This window comes from Petromyzon marinus, chromosome 32, assembly GCF_048934315.1.
Source record: "Petromyzon marinus isolate PM22_M1 ecotype Great Lakes invasive population chromosome 32, UKy_Petmar_22M1.pri1.0, whole genome shotgun sequence".
In the NCBI taxonomy this organism is placed as follows: Eukaryota; Metazoa; Chordata; class Hyperoartia; order Petromyzontiformes; family Petromyzontidae; genus Petromyzon; species Petromyzon marinus.
The window spans coordinates 2,042,558-2,061,264 of NC_133698.1; the positions used below are offsets into that span (position 1 = coordinate 2,042,558).

The 18,707-nt window shown below is 54.6% G+C and overlaps 2 protein-coding genes across 2 annotated transcripts in view; both read right to left on the reverse strand.

Annotated features, from left to right (window-relative positions):
* JAM3 (junctional adhesion molecule 3) overlaps window positions 1-18,707 on the reverse strand; it is an 84,744-nt gene that overhangs the window by 64,280 nt on the left and 1,757 nt on the right. The gene's annotated exons all lie outside the window — the stretch shown is intronic.
* LOC142929608 (uncharacterized) lies at window positions 211-16,020 on the reverse strand. The gene is made up of 3 exons (XM_076071192.1): window positions 15,832-16,020; window positions 13,261-13,652; window positions 211-1,877 (listed from the first exon to the last, which is right to left on the reverse strand). Exons 1-3 carry the CDS (start codon window positions 16,018-16,020, stop codon window positions 263-265), a joined length of 2,196 nt encoding a protein of 731 aa, XP_075927307.1. The 3' UTR covers window positions 211-262.

Sequence of the window (18,707 nt, forward strand, 5' to 3'; positions counted from 1 at the left end):
TGTGGGGGGGGGGGGTGGCTGTGTGGGGGGGGTGTGTGGGGGGGGGTGGCTGTGTGGGGGGGGTGGCTGTGTGGGGGGGGTGGCTGTGTGGGGGGGGGTGGCTGTGTGGGGGGTGGCTGTGTGGGGGGGTGGCTGTGTGGGGGGGTGTGTGGGGGGGTGGGGGGGGTGGCTGTGTGGGGGGGGGGGGGTGGGGGTGTGTGGGGTGGGTTAACAAAAGGAAGATAAATACATTCGCGTGGCGCACACAACAATAACGAGGGCATCATTCAACAAAGCTGTCCGCGTGTGCTACCGTTGCCCACAGCGGACAAACCTCGCCTCTTGGCGCTATCAGCAACTCCCGCGCAGTGTGGCCCTCAACCGCGACTCTGAACAAGCGAACTTTCATCCCCCGGCGCGGTCTCTCCGGCCGCACCCCGCGACTCGGGCGGCGCTGAGCCCCCCCGCACTCAGCTACCGCACGCTCCTCTCTGCTCGGGATCGCCCGGTGACTGAGAGCGGTGACTGAGAGCGGTGACTGAGAGCGGTGACTGAGAGCGGTGACTGAGAGAGGTGACTGGGAGCGGTGACTGAGAGCGGTGACTGAGAGCGGTGACTGAGAGCGGTGACTGAGAGCGGTGACTGAGAGCGGGGACTGAGAGTGGTGACTGAGAGCGGTGACTGAGAGTGGTGACTGGGAGCGGTGACTGAGAGCGGTGACTGAGAGCGGTGACTGAGAGCGGTGACTGAGAGCGGTGACTGAGAGTGGTGACTGAGAGCGGTGACTGAGAGCGGTGACTGAGAGCGGTGACTGGGAGCGGTGACTGGGAGCGGTGACTGAGAGCGGTGACTGAGAGCGGTGACTGGGAGCGGTGACTGAGAGCGGTGACTGAGAGCGGTGACTGAGAGCGGTGACTGAGAGCGGTGACTGAGAGCGGTGACTGGAAGAGGTGACTGAGAGCGGTGACTGGAAGAGGTGACTGAGAGCGGTGACTGAGAGCGGTGACTGGGAGCGGTGACTGGGAGCGGTGACTGAGAGCGGTGACTGGGAGCGGTGACTGAGAGCGGTGACTGAGAGCGGTGACTGAGAGCGGTGACTGAGAGCGGTGACTGGGAGCGGTGACTGAGAGAGGTGACTGGGAGCGGTGACTGAGAGCGGTGACTGAGAGCGGTGACTGAGAGCGGTGACTGAGAGCGGTGACTGAGAGCGGGGACTGAGAGTGGTGACTGAGAGCGGTGACTGAGAGTGGTGACTGGGAGCGGTGACTGAGAGCGGTGACTGAGAGTGGTGACTGAGAGCGGTGACTGAGAGCGGTGACTGAGAGCGGTGACTGGGAGCGGTGACTGGGAGCGGTGACTGAGAGCGGTGACTGAGAGCGGTGACTGGGAGCGGTGACTGAGAGCGGTGACTGAGAGCGGTGACTGAGAGCGGTGACTGAGAGCGGTGACTGAGAGCGGTGACTGGAAGAGGTGACTGAGAGCGGTGACTGGAAGAGGTGACTGAGAGCGGTGACTGAGAGCGGTGACTGGGAGCGGTGACTGGGAGCGGTGACTGAGAGCGGTGACTGGGAGCGGTGACTGAGAGCGGTGACTGAGAGCGGTGACTGAGAGCGGTGACTGAGAGCGGTGACTGGGAGCGGTGACTGAGAGCGGTGACTGAGAGCGGTGACTGAGAGCGGTGACTGGGAGCGGTGACTGAGAGCGGTGACTGAGAGAGGTGACTGAGAGCGGTGACTGGAAGCGGTGACTGAGAGTGGTGACTGAGAGCGGTGACTGAGAGCGGTGACTGAGAGCGGTGACTGGAAGCGGTGACTGAGAGCGGTGACTGAGAGCGGTGACTGAGAGCGGTGACTGAGAGCGGTGACTGAGAGCGGTGACTGAGAGCGGCTAAAACGCCGCTTCAACACCCGGCCACAGGGCACCCGCGTCGGCTCTTTAATGGAGACGGCACGCAATCCGTACTGAACCCAACACGCTCTCTCTCTGCTCTGCTTTGCACCGCGAGCAGACGTCGGTAGCGCTGACCGTGTCCACGACGACACCGTCAACGTCAAACCTTGGAACCGACGGCGAACGCCGAGCAGCACGACCGACGGGTGCGATCCGCTTTTTTACTCCGATCGTGAATTCTACTCTGGCTATCCCCCCCCCCCCCCACCGTGTCTGTGAGGAGAGGCCAAGACGGCCATCGCTGAACCACTATTGAATTATTCATTTTACCTGGTCTGTAAATCTTCTTTCAGAAGCGACCTGGCCATCGCGAATGATGGCTCAACCAAGTGGCTTCTCGTCACGCGGAAATGTACAGCAGCCAAAACACTCTGAACACGTGACGTTGATTCTAAATGTGGAGGGGAACAACCGGAGGGCTCGGAGAACAATCCACGCGACCACGGGGAGAGAGACACGCAAACTCCAAATATACAGCAGCAGGCATCCGGGTCGGAATCGAACCCACGCCCTCCTGTATACCAGGCAAGGTAGTTAACATCTCCTAGCCACCGTGGACACCACGCTGCCACTGGCGTCAAATCAACATCTACTGCACATCTTTGAAAAAGAGCAATTACAGCTTATCGGATTCCTCCTCCAGGAAAAATAAAGATTCTGATTCCAACATTGGGGGGTTGGAAGGGGGCGGGGGGGTTATCGCCGAGTGTTGGGCATCAACCCCCCTTAATGTGGCCAGTTTTCTCAAGGGGTTGAGTTGATCATCGACACGGCACGACTCTCACCTCGCGTCGCATTAACGCTTTATACACCATCGTCGCCAGCGTGAATGTGACCCCCCGCCACTCACGCCCCCACCGCTACCGACCGGCGCTTTCGACCGTAATCGCAAAGCGTTGACGGGCTGCGTGCGTTACGTGGGGGGGACACCCTGACAGCGGCAGAGGCACCGCTGATGCCGTAATCTCTCACGGTCATCGATGAATGCAGCTTTTTGTTTCGCACAGAGGGTTGACGGCGAGAGGTTCTTTGCGCGAGATGAGCTCACCGCACCAACTGCGCCGTCACCTTTCACCACCCGCCTGCGCAGCGACGGCGCATGGCAAAAAGAAAACCCCAGAGGGATTCTCCTCGAGCCCTGGCGCACGTGCCGCGTTCATCTGGGAGACATTTCGTTTCGATTCAATAAACGCGCACACATTCCACGGGCCACCGATGCCACTTCGCGGCGCGCTTTATACATCACGCACAAACTCAAAGCCCGCACACGGCGTGCGCTGGCATCGTCCGTGAATTGTGGAAGGCTTCTTCACGACTTTCCGTTGCTCACAGGCGCATTGGCAAGAACAAAAACGAGGCACCCCGAGCACGTTGTTACGATACGATGTCATTGTTCGTGGTACGATGTCATTGTTCGTGGTACGATGTCATTATTCGTGGTACGATGTCATTATTCGCGGTACGATGTCATTGTTTGTGATATGATCTCTTTGTTCGTGATACAATGTCATTGTTCACAGTACGATGTCATTGTTCACGGTACGACTATTATCACCATAAGAGTTTCCCATAGCTTTGTAATATTATGACATTTGTATTGTTTTATTTTTGTGCTTTGATGAACTTCGAAGATGAATTGTGATGCCACAAAGGTTATTTAAATGCACTTCCTGCAACACAAGCCTGCCGTGAGTCTTTCTAGTCGAGGAAACTTTCCAATCCAGATCGCTCATCACTCACGTGCTGGCAGTTGCACGAGAAGCAATTAAACGAGTGACCAAAAAAATTACGACGTCCTATATAATTGGCACGATGTCAATTACTCTGAAAAAACAGAGCCCGTCCGTACCGCACTGCGCGGATGCGGTGCCTAGTCCCATTGCCCTGCATATTGGAATCCGCCCGTTGGGATTACGCGCGGTGTGCCTCGTGCCGAGCAAGTGCATGGCACAGCGACTCACGCCATGTGCTCTGGCATTGGTCATCTTCACATTCCTCCTGCGTGTGTGGGGGGCCCAGACTTTACAAAGCCTGCCCCGTGGACTCGCGGGCCTGCCGCTGTTGTGGTGGAGGGGCAGCAAATCACAGCGCCCACTGCTTCCCTGCTTCTATTGCCCACCCCCCACAACCCCCCCCCACCCCCCACAACCCCCCCCCCCAACCCCCCCACCCCCCCCAAACCCCCTCCCACCCCATTCAACGCTCCCGCAGCTACTAAAGAGATGAAGGTGCAGCCCTGCCGTTGCTTGCACAATAATGAAAAGTCAAAGTGCTCAAATGAGCATTGAGGCGGTGCTCAACTCCTCTTCACAGTCCTGGGCCAGTGGTGGAAATTCCACGTTCATATGGACGGGAGTGAGCACACGCCCACTCTTATCGACATTCCCCCTAAGTGATCACTTATTTTGTAGTTCACCCGGGCAGGGCGATGAGCCGAGTCAACCCAGAAGTAGGATTTGACCTCGCGACCTTCTGATGGCGAGCCACTTGCCCTGCCGCCACCGAGCCACCAGGCCAGATGCTCAATCGTTAAGTGTTGTGAATAAAGAGCGATTCGGGATTGAACGAGACCTTAGGTTCAAATGTTCCAAGGTGATTGACAATCGTGTTTGGTCTTTCGTTTAATTATCTCAAGAGTAAACTCAGAGCTATGGGATACTGTTATGGCAATAATCGTCGTAGCGTGAACAATGACATCGTATCGTGAACAATTACTTCGTACCGTGAACAATGACATCGACATCGTACCGTGAACAATGCCATTGTATCGTAACAATGATATTGTAACAATGACATTGTATCATGAACAATTACATTGTATCTTGAACAATGACATCGTACCATTAACCTTGACATCATATCGTGAGCAATGACATTGTATCGTGAACAATTACATCGTATAGTGGATAATGACATTGTATCATGAACAATGACATTGTATCGTGAACAATGACATTGTATCGTGAACAATGACATCATATCGTGAGCAATGACATTGTATCGTGAACAATTACATCGTATAGTGGATAATGACATTGTATAGCGAACAATGACATCGTATAGTGGATAATGACATTGTATAGCGAACAATGACATTGTATAGTGGATAATGACATTGTATCGTGAACAATGACATTGTATAGTGGATAATGACATTGTATAGCGAACAATGACATTGTATAGTGGATAATGACATTGTATCGTGAACAATGACATTGTATAGTGGATAATGACATTGTATCATGAGCAATTACATCGTATAGTGGATAATGACATTGTATAGCGAACAATGACATCGCTGCAATCCTCCAGGCGCAAAGGCCCAAAATTGCCGAGCGACCGGCAACAAACAGCACTCTTATCAAAGCTGCTATAGATTAAGATCCCAGAGTGGTCAGAGTTGAGGTATCAATGGCAGTGTAGAGAGCCAGCATGAATGAGACACCCGGTGACAAATGTGGGCCAGCCACCAAAGATGAGAATCTTTACTTAGACTGCAGGGGGAATCCGATGAGCTATGAAGCTCTTTTTTCACGGACGTCCAGTAACGCGGTGATCTCCGCCTGGTCAGCAATGACGAGCCACGGTAAACGCGCCGTATTCATTGTGCGGCACAGCGCCACTAGCGAGGACTCGGTGCGCACACGCGCGACTCATTTCGCAGAGTGAGCGCGGCCTTATTGGCCGCTTCGCCGCTTCTGCTTTGGCTGCCCCAGACGCGTGCCACCGGCCGAGCCGTTCGCGGGGGGTTCAATGACGCCGCACGGCTCCGCTACTGCGGTCCGCCGAGCCGTCGACAACAGCCTTCTTCACCGCAAGGCTGCTCGGGCCCCGGGCGGGCCCCTTGGTGGCCTTCAGTGCAGCCCTCCGACGTGCGGCCCCCAACAATGCAGTCCGTTCTCTCTAGAACGCCGCGTGTTCTTGTTTCCATGCCGTGCATTGGCTACAACGCCATGAATGTATTTAGGGAACTGATTTTTTATAACGCGGATGCGGATTGGATATAACGCGATTGAGCGAACCGAATTGCGTCGCGCGAGTCGGAACGAGAGGTCGTACGGCAGCCTCGGCGTAGCATCGCGCAAGGCGGGATGCTGCTGGATGCTTCTTGATGCTACCCACGCTCCTCAGTCTTTGTTCGGCCTGCGTAAGCATCTCACGTGTTATCGCGGACTCTGCTTTAACCTGATATTTATTGCTATTTATTCGAACGTGATTTTTCCATAACGGGGTGTTCCTCAGGAAGGCAACTATCGCGTTATAGGAGAACAGACCATACACAAATGTGAAAAACACCCCCATCATCATTGTGCTGCTGTCAAGCCCCCAATGGTTTCAAATGTTTGCAGGCCCTCACACTGATGACGTCTTAGCGGCGGAAGTGCCCCCCCCCTCACCACTGCCCCCCCCTCCACCACTGCCCCCCCCCTCCACCACTGCCCCACACGGACAGGGCAACCCCAGCAGGACCCGAGCTCACGTCGACACGGGCACTCGCTCACCTCCTCCTGGTCGCTCTTCTATCTCTACCGCTAACCGTGGTTACCGTCGCCGTGACCGCTCCTCCCACACGCGGAGAGCTCGGTCCACGTCACTCGCCGTGTCGTCTGAGCCACGGAGTGTCACTCGCACTACAGTGCGGGTCGCAACAACGCACCCGCTCACCCACCCAACCACTCGCTCACCCACTCACCACACTATAGATGACAACACTTCTCTTTCTGCCTCCTCCCACGCACTCTGCTCAACTTTGTAATTTCCTCCCATCGTTTCCAAAGCTCTTAGAATGCATGTAAAGTAATTTTTTTTCAATTTGTCATTGCAGGGCCTTTTTTTTTAAAGCTTGAAATTTCAGGACCATCTCGCCTTGGGAAGTTTCTAGATCCGCCACTTGATTTCACGTGCCCTCCCACGAGAGACCAACTACGACAGGAGACTTCCCCCGCACCACGCGTTTGCTACAGCAATGACATAGAGGAGGGGGGAGGGGAACGATCGTGCAGGAGAGGAGCAGATGTGCGAGTTAAGCACGCAGAGGAGCTAAACATCCTGGGTCTCGGTTGCAGGCGGACGGTCTGTCACAAATCCACATGTGCGAGCGGTCGTATGTGCCGACGGGGACGCTGGCACGGCGGTGCAGCGGTCGGCGCGCCGGACTCGCAACCCACAGGCCGCCGGTTCGATTCCATCTGGTGCGCGCGGTGGCTCTGACGATGGTAAAGGTTTCCCATTCGCACCGCCGGGTGGACTGAGTCCGATCGACCGACTGTGGTGCCGCCTCGGTCCATCCGGCGGTGCGAGTGGGTTCACCACAGGAGTCCATCGTCGGATCACGTGGGGGGGGGGGGGGTGGGGTAAAGCTACTCCCCCCAAGACGTCTTTTTGTATCACGGTTGCTGAACAAAGGCCCGAATCGTCAGGTGACTTGGCACCAAACAGCACGATCCACGAGCTGAGCCAGGTTATTATAAGAGCCAATAGCTCAGGAAAGGAGGCGACGGCTGGAGGGGATTCCCAAGTGCAGCGGTGCGAGGGAAGGAGCGGCAAGAGCAGTGCGGTGACCTGCAGTGTGGCGGTGGAACGCAGTGTGGATGAGACGAACCAGTCGGAAACGGCTAACGTGGAAGAGGAGGCCAAAACACCCGCGAGAGGGGCTTTCCAGAGCTCTCCCCAAGCTTCCCTTAAGAGAGAACTGAGCTACAACAGTCGTGGAAACATATCAGCAGAAGCGCAGAAAGAAGAGTTAATTTCTCACTTAATATAAATTAAATATCCCGCAGCTCCAATCAGCACAGTTGGCTAAGTACGGCGCAAAAGAAGTTCAACACACGTACGTAAAATACACCTAATTCTTGTAGAATTGAAATCAACCAGATCACAATTGGTCTCGGGATTAAACCAAACTATTTTAGATTTTACCAGGTAAGGCCCACTGAGCTATATAGATGTTGTCAGAAGCAACCTGGCCACAAATGATAGCTCATTGAAGTGGCTTAACATGTGGACATTATAGCAAATACTCTAAACGCACGTTTCTAGATGCGAAAACCGGAGCTCCCGGAGAAAAATCCACGCGATCACAGGCAGAAAGGCATGCAAACTCCAAATATCCAGGCGTCAGGGTCGGGATAGAACCTACGATCTCGTGTATACCAGGCGAGGTAGTGAACATTTTGCCACTGTGGCGAGATGTTAACTAGTAGTAGTAGTAGTTCAGGATGTGTAACCACAGACCGGTGCGCTGCAAACACCGTTCGCCTCGTCAGACGCGAAACCCGCGCTCACAGATTCCTCTTACCGTGCCGGGAAACTTTAACACGGGAGGGAGGAGGCTGCTGTGTTTTAAGTGCCCCGGGCGTGCCAGCTGACGCATTGAAGGATGATTAGTGCCTCTTCCTATGGTGGTCGACACGCCCTCCTCACATCCGTGATAGGAGTTGGATGAGAGATGATTGAGCGGAGTTTCGTTTGTAGATCCCCAACAGCCGCGTCCGTGTGTCCCACCCACGAGGAGGCCTCTCCCTCGGCAGTGCACCGCAGTGACGCTCACATTTGCCGTTTGGATGCAGGCATCGTGAACAGACGCGCTCGGAACAAAATACTACTGCACCCTCGTCATCATCGTCGGTCATGGCCTATCCACTGAAGTATGAAGGGTTCCCCAAGCCGTCACCATCTCTCACATAAGCTATAAACAACTTGAATTGTACCAGGTAAGGGCCCACTAGGCCATCTGACTTTTTCAGAAGTGACCTGGCCACAATTGATCGCTCAACAAAGTGGCTTATCATCGTGTGGAAATGTATGTCAGCCAAACACTCGAAATGCATGTTTCTAAGTGGAGGGAAAAACCCGGGGGAGCTGGAGAAAAATCTACGCAACCACACAACCCACACGAGCCCAGATCGTCGCTCCATCTCCGTGGCGGACGCGCTGTCGAGCCCTCCTTTGGCTGCCGCTTCGTTGTTCATCTCCGCCTGCTCAACAGCCGGGACGACGTCTCCACCTGCCTCGCCACCCACGTCACGTCAGTGAGACCCGAACGTTCGGCTCGCTGTCGATAGCGGACTGCAGCCAAGGGGCGTCACGGTGGCTAGGAGATGTGAACTACCTCGCCTGGTACACAGGAGGTTGTGGGTTCGATTCAGACCCTGACGATGCCTGCTGCTGTATATTTGGAGTTGGCGTGCCTCTCTCCCTGTGGTCGCGTTGATTTTTCTCCGTGTCCTCTTGTTTTTCCCTCCACACCTAGAAACATGCGTTTAAGAGTGCTTGGCTGCCAAAAAATGTCCACTTCGTTGTGCGATGATTTGTGGCCAGGTCGTTTCTTAACAATAGCAATATAGCTCAGTGTGCCTGTGCCTGTTAAACAAAAAAATAGTTTAGCTTACACAGTATCCCCATCTCCAGAGGTTCGCTCTCTTATGAGGCATGATACAATTCCCGGATTAACAAAAAAAGTAAATTTATTTTTTGACACATCCCATCAGCCACGTGGAATTATTTCAGCAGCATCGGCTCAATACATCGATTGAATGGATTACAACGCTCAGCACGCACCCTACGTGTTGTATATGAAGGGTTCGAGATTCAGAACCCACGCAAATCATGTACAAATGGTACCTTAAGGCTTTATAGCATCGTAAACCACGCACAGGAGCGGCCGTTTCGTCAAACCACTGCTGGATGAGTGCCTCCCCACGTCACGCTGGTCGTACGGAGGGGGCTATTTGACCATACTTCACCACGATACTCAGCACGGGTTGGTGAATGCGGGGCAGCATAGAAGCGCGGTACAACGTTGGATTTTGCTGAGCTGTCCTCGGCCCGCCCACAATGCAGCAGCGCAGCCCCGCAGCAGCCCACGGCAACCCGGCGGCTTGCAGGGGGTGGGGGTGGGGGGGGGGGGTCCCAGCCGAGCGCCGTCCAGGCTCGGGCCTGCTCAGCTCGCGAGACGCGGAACGGCACAGAGTTCCCGGGCGAGTCGCTCGTCGGCGCGGCTTGAAGACGGACGGAACGAAGGGATTCTCCGTCGACTCAGATGACCCCCGACAAGTCGAGAGGGAGCGGGCCGTGACCCCGCGTACCCGTGGCTACGTGGGCGCGGAGGGAGGGGGGGGGCGGTGCGAATCGACGCTCCGGGGGACCGCTTCGCGGAGGGGTGGACCAGAGACCCACGGCGGGTGAAGTTCACATTCCTCGGGGGGGATTAAAGCGCTTTAGGATGAGCACACACAACACGTGTTAAGACTGCGTCCAATCCGTTATGTCACGGCAGCTCCGGGTGGGCGTCGAGAACACGCTCGCTCGCTCCCGGGGGTTTTCTCCCCAAACTCCCCAGGGCGCGGGGGGCTGGTTCAATCTTCCCGTCTGTGGCCACGTTTTTGATGTACAGTGGGTTAAGGAATGTCGGAATAAGTCGCGGGAGCAGGGGGTGACCGACGCTGCTCTCGGAGCACAGGGGAGTCGAGTGGCGGCGGGCAGGACGAGATGTGAGAAATAAAATCAAATGAATTTATTCTTACCAGGTCAGGCCCGCTGAGCTACGTAGCTCTTTTTCAGAAGTGAACCGGTTACATGTGATAGCTCAACGAAGTGGCTTATTACGTGGAAATTTACAGCAGCCAAATACTCTTAAGGCAAGTTGTCTAAATGCGGAGGGAAACACCGGAAGGAGCCGGAGAAAAATCGACGCGGCCACGGGGAGAGAGAGAGACACGCAAACTCCAAATACACAGCAGCAGGCGTCAGGGTCAGGATCAAACCCACGACCTCCTGCGTACCAGGCGAGGTAGTTAACATCTCCTAGCCACCGCAGCTCCCCTGAACGACCGACGAGAGACGAGAGGCGAAACTCACGACGAAGCGGAGGCCGAGATGAGGGAAGCTAAGCGGAGGGAGGTGGCGGAAGAGACGGTGGCGGCAGCGGCAGCGAGCGGCAGGTCGCCGACGTTGCGGATGTCAGAGAGGCCGCGACCGGACCGGTCGAGGAGAGGAAGGAAGGAAGAGTGGGGTAGACCTTTTCCCAACCGAGGCAAGGCCCAGGGTGACCGCAACAACGCTGTCGTACGGAGCAGGTGAGGAGGTCCAAGCTGGTGCGTGTGAAGCCCCCGGGGGGGGGGGCGGGGGGGAGCGGAGCTTCATGCATTCAGACATTCATCCCGGGCCACCGTCTATCTGAGGCGAGGAGGGTACTGGCCCACTCACTCCACGTGCCCACTCATCCTGCTCACCCACCCAGAATCTTTAGAATCAGAGTCTTCACTTAGACTGCAGGGGGAATCCAATGAGCTCAGAAGATCTTTCTCGCAAATGTCCAGTACGGGGCGCGTCATCACCCGGCACACTCACCCATTCCGCTAACCAACCCACCCCACTCACCCACCCCACTCACCCACCCACCCCTCACCATGCTGTGCTGACACAGACTCATTGTGAAATACGGAAGGTTAAAAGCATTGTAAAGTGCCTCTTCTTCCCTTGTCCTGTCGGGTCGGTCAGCATGCTTTAAATTTCACTTGTAATTGACCGCTCGCCAGAAATAAACCCCCCTCATGGCATGGCTCTGGATTTAAAACGGACGGTGCCATTAGCTGGCACCCAACGGCACAGCCCGCCGGCCTGCCCAAGAGCCTACGACACTTCCCACGTACGACAAGAACGGATCCACAATGCACGGCGCACGACTACCCTCGGTTACACTCTCTATTACAAAGACAAAGAGCCCCCGTGTAGCCTTAACAGACGGTTGGGGGCAAGTGCTGTTCGCAAGCGGTACTTGTGAAGTCCCACACGGCACACGAGGGCGTGGGTGGCAGGAACCACACCCAGCGGCCTTCGTCTCCCCAGTGCCGATGTTTACGCAACCCAACAGGAATTCATTTGAGGCTAAGTCGACCTATGGGAGGCCCAGGACCTGTTGAGATAATCCGCACTGGTGTTGGCCACGAGGAGGGATCAAACTTTGGCCGCTGCAACCAACCGGTCCACACACATCTCCGTCATAGATCAATGACACAGGATAATGCCATAGCCGCATGAAAATAGAATCTAAGTAATATTTGAAAGTGCTATAATATTCTCGACAAATAAAGGTTAATAATGGATTTACGTGTTTTGTAAATAATACAGTGCAATATTTTTGGGCAACGCTAGCTTTGCAGAAATGAAATGCATGAATAAATGAAGAGGGGGAATGCCATGCATGAAATCAAACGCCGCGTATCGCGCCATCTCTGTAGGATGGTGGAAGAGGAGTAGTCTGGGTAATGGTGACTCAGGGGTCAGAGCCCTGGGCTGACACCGCTGAAATCCTGGGTTCAAATGCGGGCAGCCACCACCTGTCATTAAACCGGGTTCCCGAGTGTAACGGGTTCATTGTCGTCCACTTGAGAAGTCCGTTTAATCACAGGCGGTGGCTGCCCGGATTTGAGCCCAGGATCTCAGCGGTGTCAGCTCAGTTCTCCGACCCCTGGGTGAATGGTCTTGGCCCCGGTTCACCAATGACTCTCAAAGAGACCCACAGACTTACATAGAGACCGAATGGCTCACGCAGAGACAGATAAACTCGTATAAAGAGACCCACAGGCTCACACAGGCTGAGTTGTTTCACAAATGACTGCGCACAAAATCCATAATCCGAAAATGAGATTTAAATTACACTTGTCATATTGCAGCTACATATTTTTGGGTTGATTGCCATGCGACGGACCACTCGTCGAATGGCAATCTAAAGGGTTTGCCCGTTTGGTGGATGCTGAAGTGTCGCGTGAGGCTCCCCGGGCTGCTGACTGACAGTGTGGTGCCGCCACTGCTGTCGACAAGATCTCCGAATGAATCCTTGTTCTCGTAACATCACCGAACATCCCCGGTTGAAAAAGCAGCAACGACGACGACAACAAAAAACGATGGATTTTGAAAGCCAGGAATGTGCTTAATGGATCTTGTTTCATAGTGACAAGCTACAGGCAACGGTGGTAAAGGTGGAGCCCTGCAATTGCTTGCTCATGCCACTGCCGGCAGAAGGGCTTCCACTAAAGAGCCCATTTAGCGGGTATTTGGGACACTCTTCCATGCTGGCCAGATGTCTTGGTAGAGGTGGGAGTATCCAGTTTCCTCCAACACACACACACGCCGGTCGGCTCACCGTGGTCCTCCTATCTAGACTGCCGGCCTTGCCAGCAGATTACAATGTCTCCGTAGTACAGTGTCTCCGCAGTACAGTGTCTCCGCAGTACAGTGTCTCCGTAGTACTGTGTCTCCGCAGTACAGTGTTTCCGCAGTACAGTGGAATAACGGTGCTGGACAAGTGAGGACTGCCCGGCCCCACACCGTGACCCGGCACCGCCCTGAGCCAGGGGCTCTGCCCTGAGCCAGGGGCTCTGCCCTGAGCCAGGGGCAGTGCCCTGAGCCAGGGGCTCTGCCCTGAGCCAGGGGCTCTGCCCTGAGCCAGGGGCAGTGCCCTGAGCCAGGGGCAGTGCCCTGAGCCAGGGGCTCTGCCCTGAGCCAGGGGCAGTGCCCTGAGCCAGGGGCAGTGCCCTGAGCCAGGGGCTCTGCCCTGAGCCAGGGGCAGTGCCCTGAGCCAGGGGCAGTGCCCTGAGCCAGGGGCTCTGCCCTGAGCCAGGGGCTCTGCCCTGAGCCAGGGGCTCTGCCCTGAGCCAGGGGCTCTGCCCTGAGCCAGGGGCTCTGCCCTGAGCCAGGGGCAGTGCCCTGAGCCAGGGGCTCTGCCCTGAGCCAGGGGCTCTGCATCAGCACTGAGGAATTCCTCAGCGCCGGGAGGCTTTACGAGTGGGCGCTGGCGCCTGCAGCGCGGGAGCCGTCCTCCTAAAGCTCGAGCAAAGACGATGAAAGCGAGAAGTCGCCACTTCTTGGAGCGACATGAGAGAACGATGAAAGCATCGTGGCGCCACGGTGGAGAGATGTTACCTACCTCTCCTGGTATACAGGAGGTCATGGGTTCGATCCCAACCCTGACGAGTTTGCATTGTTCTCCCCAAGATCGCGAGGATTTTTTTCCCCGTGGCCGCGTGCTTTTTCCCTTCACGTACAAACGTGTGTTTAGAGTATTTGGCTGCTTTAAATTTCCACGTGATGAGCCACTTTGTGATGGCCAGGTCGCTTCTGAAAAAGAGCTACAAAGCACAGTGGATCTTACCTGGTAAAAAATTTAATAGAGTGCTGTAATTGTCGCATTTGATTGTGAGAACTGTTCTTAGATTTACCGGTGAGCTCAAACCTAAACGACGGGCGTCTTGAAATGATTGCGCCCGTGACGATTGAATGTTTGACAACGCCGAATGGTGGTGGGTTTGTTGACGGGAGTATGGCCAGATCATTGTGGCCTGAACCCAACACAAGTGAACTATGAAATCATAACACTCGACTGGCTCTGAAACCCTACACGTGAAGCGCTCAATGTTGATAACCCACGACCTCCTGTATACCAGGCGAGGTAGGTAACATCTCGCCACTATGGCGGCCTTGCTTTTCTCCATCTCCCCATTACCAACCGGCCTTCTTTACGTCCATGCCAGTCGTTTATTACGGTGCTGTATTTTGGTACGACGTAATGTGTATCGATCCAATGCTGAATCCGACGCCGTGGTGGGTCGTGAGGGCTGTTGGGCCCATATTCTCTCCGCTGGTCAGTCCGCATGGTCAAGTGGGGAGCCCGGGTCAAGTTCAGATATCACACGCCTTTGATGTTAGCCATGTACGGGATTCGAACTTGGGCGACCAGGGTTATAATGTGGCACAGGTCACAACAATACAAACTCACACACCAAACTGCAGGTCAAAAAAATACTCACACACCACACTCACACAACACTCACACACCACACTGCAGGTCACACAACAACACTCACACACCACACTCAGGCACCACACTGCAGGTCAAAACAACACGCACTCACACACCACACTCACACAACACTCACGCACCACACTGCAGGTCACACAACAACACTCACACACCACACTCACGCACCACACTGCAGGTCACAACAACACACTCACACACAACACTCACACACACACTGCAGGTCACAACAACACTCACAACAACACACTCACGCACCACACTGCAGGTCACAACAACACACACTCACACACCACACTCACACACACACTGCAGGTCAAAACAACACACACTCACACACCACACTCACACACCACACTGCAGGTCACAACAACACACTCACACACCACACTGCAGGTCACAACAACACACACTCACACACCACACTCACACACACACTGCAGGTCACAACAACACTCACAACAACACACACACCACACTGCAGGTCACAACAACACACTCACACACTACACTGCAGGTCACAACACTCCTCTCTCTGCTTCCCCCCCCTCGCACTGCTCCACTTCAGAATTCCCAGTGACTAAAACAGTGACTAAAACAGTGACTAAAACACGGTGACTAAAACTAAAACACGGCGTGACTCCTAACCTCTTGCATGACAACCCTGACAGTGGCGTTCGTTGCCGGCAGTGGCGTTCATTGACGCGATCGGCCATTGGCGCCTGCGCTCAGCAATTGTGCAAAAATATAAATATAGATACACCGCACGTGTTACTAATAATGATACAAACGCAAGTGCTCAGGAGGGAACGCTGACCGGAGGAGCACCGCGACGCCGTTGTGCCACCTACACGACCGCCTCACTCATCACTCGGCCGTCGAGGCGCTGAGAGTTACCGACCGCCGACAGAACCGCCGCTTGGTTCGCCAAGGGAGCGTCGCCGACGGCGCGAGCCTCAATCGAGCGTCGCGTTCTCGTGTCGTGGCGCTCGCGTGCGGGCGCCGGGCGGCGTCCATACCCCCACACGCCCCCATCCCTCGCCGCCACCACCAACCCCGTGTCCAAGCAGTCGTAAGCTCACCGAGCCCGTCACGAGCGCATGAGAGCAACTTTCCGGCACAACCAACGCTGGGCCACGGAGCAGCCGTGACGGCAACACCCGGCTCCCAGGACGACACCGTGAGAGGCGGAACGCGAATCGTCTGCAGGAGCACGCCGATCGCGAGGGAGGTGGTGGCTTGTTTGGCTCCGCTGTGGACGTGAATACCATTGTGGCCGCTGGTGCTCATGCTGAAACAGATATGGCAATTCGTTTTGCTGGCTTTTCGAAAGGTCACCGGGCCAATTATAAAGCCACAAACTTAATTCTGGGAAATGAGCCGATAACCCCCCGTGCAAGAGGAAAAGCGAGGCAATTCTGCATTACACAAAAAAGATCATCAGATTATCCACTTGTATTGCATTGCTACACGAGCAGTAAGTGGAAGTGACAATTTCAACAAGTTGATGTGACATTCTTTGAACGTTCTAAGGCGCTTGTTCAGAGACAAGAAGTATTCATCGACGCGGCACTGCCCGTGGAGACAACCGGACAGCTGTAAAAAAAGAGCTTCATAGCTCATTGGATTCCTCCAGTCTAAATACACATTACGATTCTGACAACTCTCGCTTGCGTTTGTGCCACTTTGCTGCGACATGCTGGATTAGAGTAATCCGTGGAGCGGTGGTGAGGAGGGCAGTGCACTTTGAACCTGACGAGTTGAGTTCGATTCCCAAGCACGGCTCACGTCGCGTTCGGCAACCCGCGCTAACCCCGCATGGTGAAGTATGGTCAAACAAACCCCCGTGACCGACACGGAGTGAGGAGGTCTTTGTCCTATCAGCGAATTGGCAATCACGAGGATGACGCACACAAGAATGACCATGAAACATGGTTAGACTAAATGCGAAGCACGTGGAAATTGGTACTAACTACTGTGCCGAAAGCTTCATGGGTGCAAGCTCCGGTTGTGTGCATGCCTAGAAGTGATTATGGCATGGGATTTTCTCCGCAAAATACACGCATCCATTTTAGCTAACTGGGATCGGCACGGATATACATGAATCGCTGAGGGTGGAGCGGTGGTTAGCGCACCGCGCTACACACCTCACGAAGCTTCGTTTAATGCCCAGCCACGGGCTGACATCAGTGGCAAGCGATGCCTGTCACGGTCTTGGCCCTATGGCCACCTTCACCAATCAGCACTGACTGGCCATCGTGGTGAAGTATGGCAAAAACAACCACCATTACCAATACGGCACGAGCAGTCGGTTGACAAAGGAGCTGTAATATTTAAAATGCATAACCACGTTTAGCAGAGAAGCACAAAACACATGTTAACACACCAACGCATTTGTATATTCGGACTGATTTTTAACAGGACCAAGGCCAACGAGGGTGTTTGGTTTGCACCCTCACACCACCGTGCATTCTTACATCTTAATAAACAAAAACCCATAAACACCGTGGCGTGAGCAGACATTCATCAGCTAGCACAGAGCAACGCATTGCAAAGGCTCCAGATGCATGCGCGTACAGTGCTGGGCTTTATCGATAAACGTTTAGATTGATGGGCGAGCAACAAGAATACTGCATACAATCACAAACGCATTCCCATTACAATACACACAACATACACACAACATACACACAACACACACACAACAAACACACAACAAACACACAACATACACACAACAAACACACACTATACCAAGACAAAGATCCCTTGTATAGCCTTAGCAGACTCTGGGGGCAAGCGTTGTTCGCGAGTAGCGCCTATGAAGGTGGGGGTAGGTGGCCAGCACCATGTCCGGCCGCCTTTGTGTCCCCACACCGCACCAGGTACTCATTTTTGGCCGAGTCAACTTCAGAGAGGCCCGGGATTGGTTCAGATAATCGTCACTGGTGTTGGCCGTGAGCGGGAATCAAACTCGGGTCTCTGCCGGGTTCATAGCGCAGCGCGCACACACACAACAGGTCTGTGTACATCTGTGCAATATAATACTGTACATGTAATACCAATACGCATTCAGTGCTACCCCCTCCCCCATCCTCGACGACAATGCACCCCTTTCGAGCGTCGATCTTCGCTCCTCCGGGCTGCGAACGAGTTCTGTGCAAACTGAGAACGCTGCAAGGACGGACGGCCGACTGCTTGCGTTCCACTGCGGCTCCATCGACGCAAGGAATCAACAAGTTGGGTCTCGAGTTGACTTCAAGCAGTTGCTGCGGTCACCTACAGGAGCAGAGCCCTGGCGCTGGCGTGCCCCTGATTCAGGGGCCCCACCGGTTCTCGGCATGGTTGGAGAACAATCTTCGTCGGAAAGCTGTGGACACATCTTCCCTCTAACAACAACAAAAGGCCTCACAGCACGTTCCCTTTGGTTGTGGGGGCCACCACCTCTTGAGTTGTGGCCAACCAGCGTCAGGGTTTGCGTGCAACTCCCCCCGAATGTCGGGGCCAACCTCCTATCGGGCTTAGGATAGAGTAAGCTGGGGCAACCTCAACAATGCTTGAACAAATTGGTTCAACGCAAGCGCAACTCTGGAGCGGTTTCGACATTCGCAGTCTCATCAGCAGAGTCTGGCTTGCTTTAAACATGTGTTTAATCGTAGTGGGGTGACCCATCCCAATAACCACAGCCGAAATGGCGAGGACCAGGAGCTAGGACCACGTGACTCAGTGTTTTGGGGTCATCGATTTCAGAAAATACACCCAGAGCAATGACTCACTCATCCTATTACTGCAGTGGGAGACAACACCCTACCCAGAAGTTACGGGGGCACCCATCACCCTAATCCCCACCACCCCCAGAGATGTGGTCACATCCAACAACCACATCTCCCACTCCCAGAGTCTCTCATCTCCCAGAGTCTCTCATCTCCCACTCCCAGAGTCTCTCATCTCCCAGAGT

Bases quoted from the DNA above. Each gene is read 5' to 3' on its own strand.
- LOC142929608 (XM_076071192.1), bottom strand. From the start codon at position 16,020: ATGGTATTCACGTCCACAGCGGAGCCAAACAAGCCACCACCTCCCTCG. The intron at 13,653-15,831 runs GTGAGCTTACGA...GGCTCAGGGCAG, and splicing joins ATGCGCTCGTGACGGGCTCG to AGCCCCTGGCTCAGGGCACT. The intron at 1,878-13,260 runs GTGTGGGGCCGG...CGGGTGTTGAAG, and splicing joins CAGGGCGGTGCCGGGTCACG to CGGCGTTTTAGCCGCTCTCA.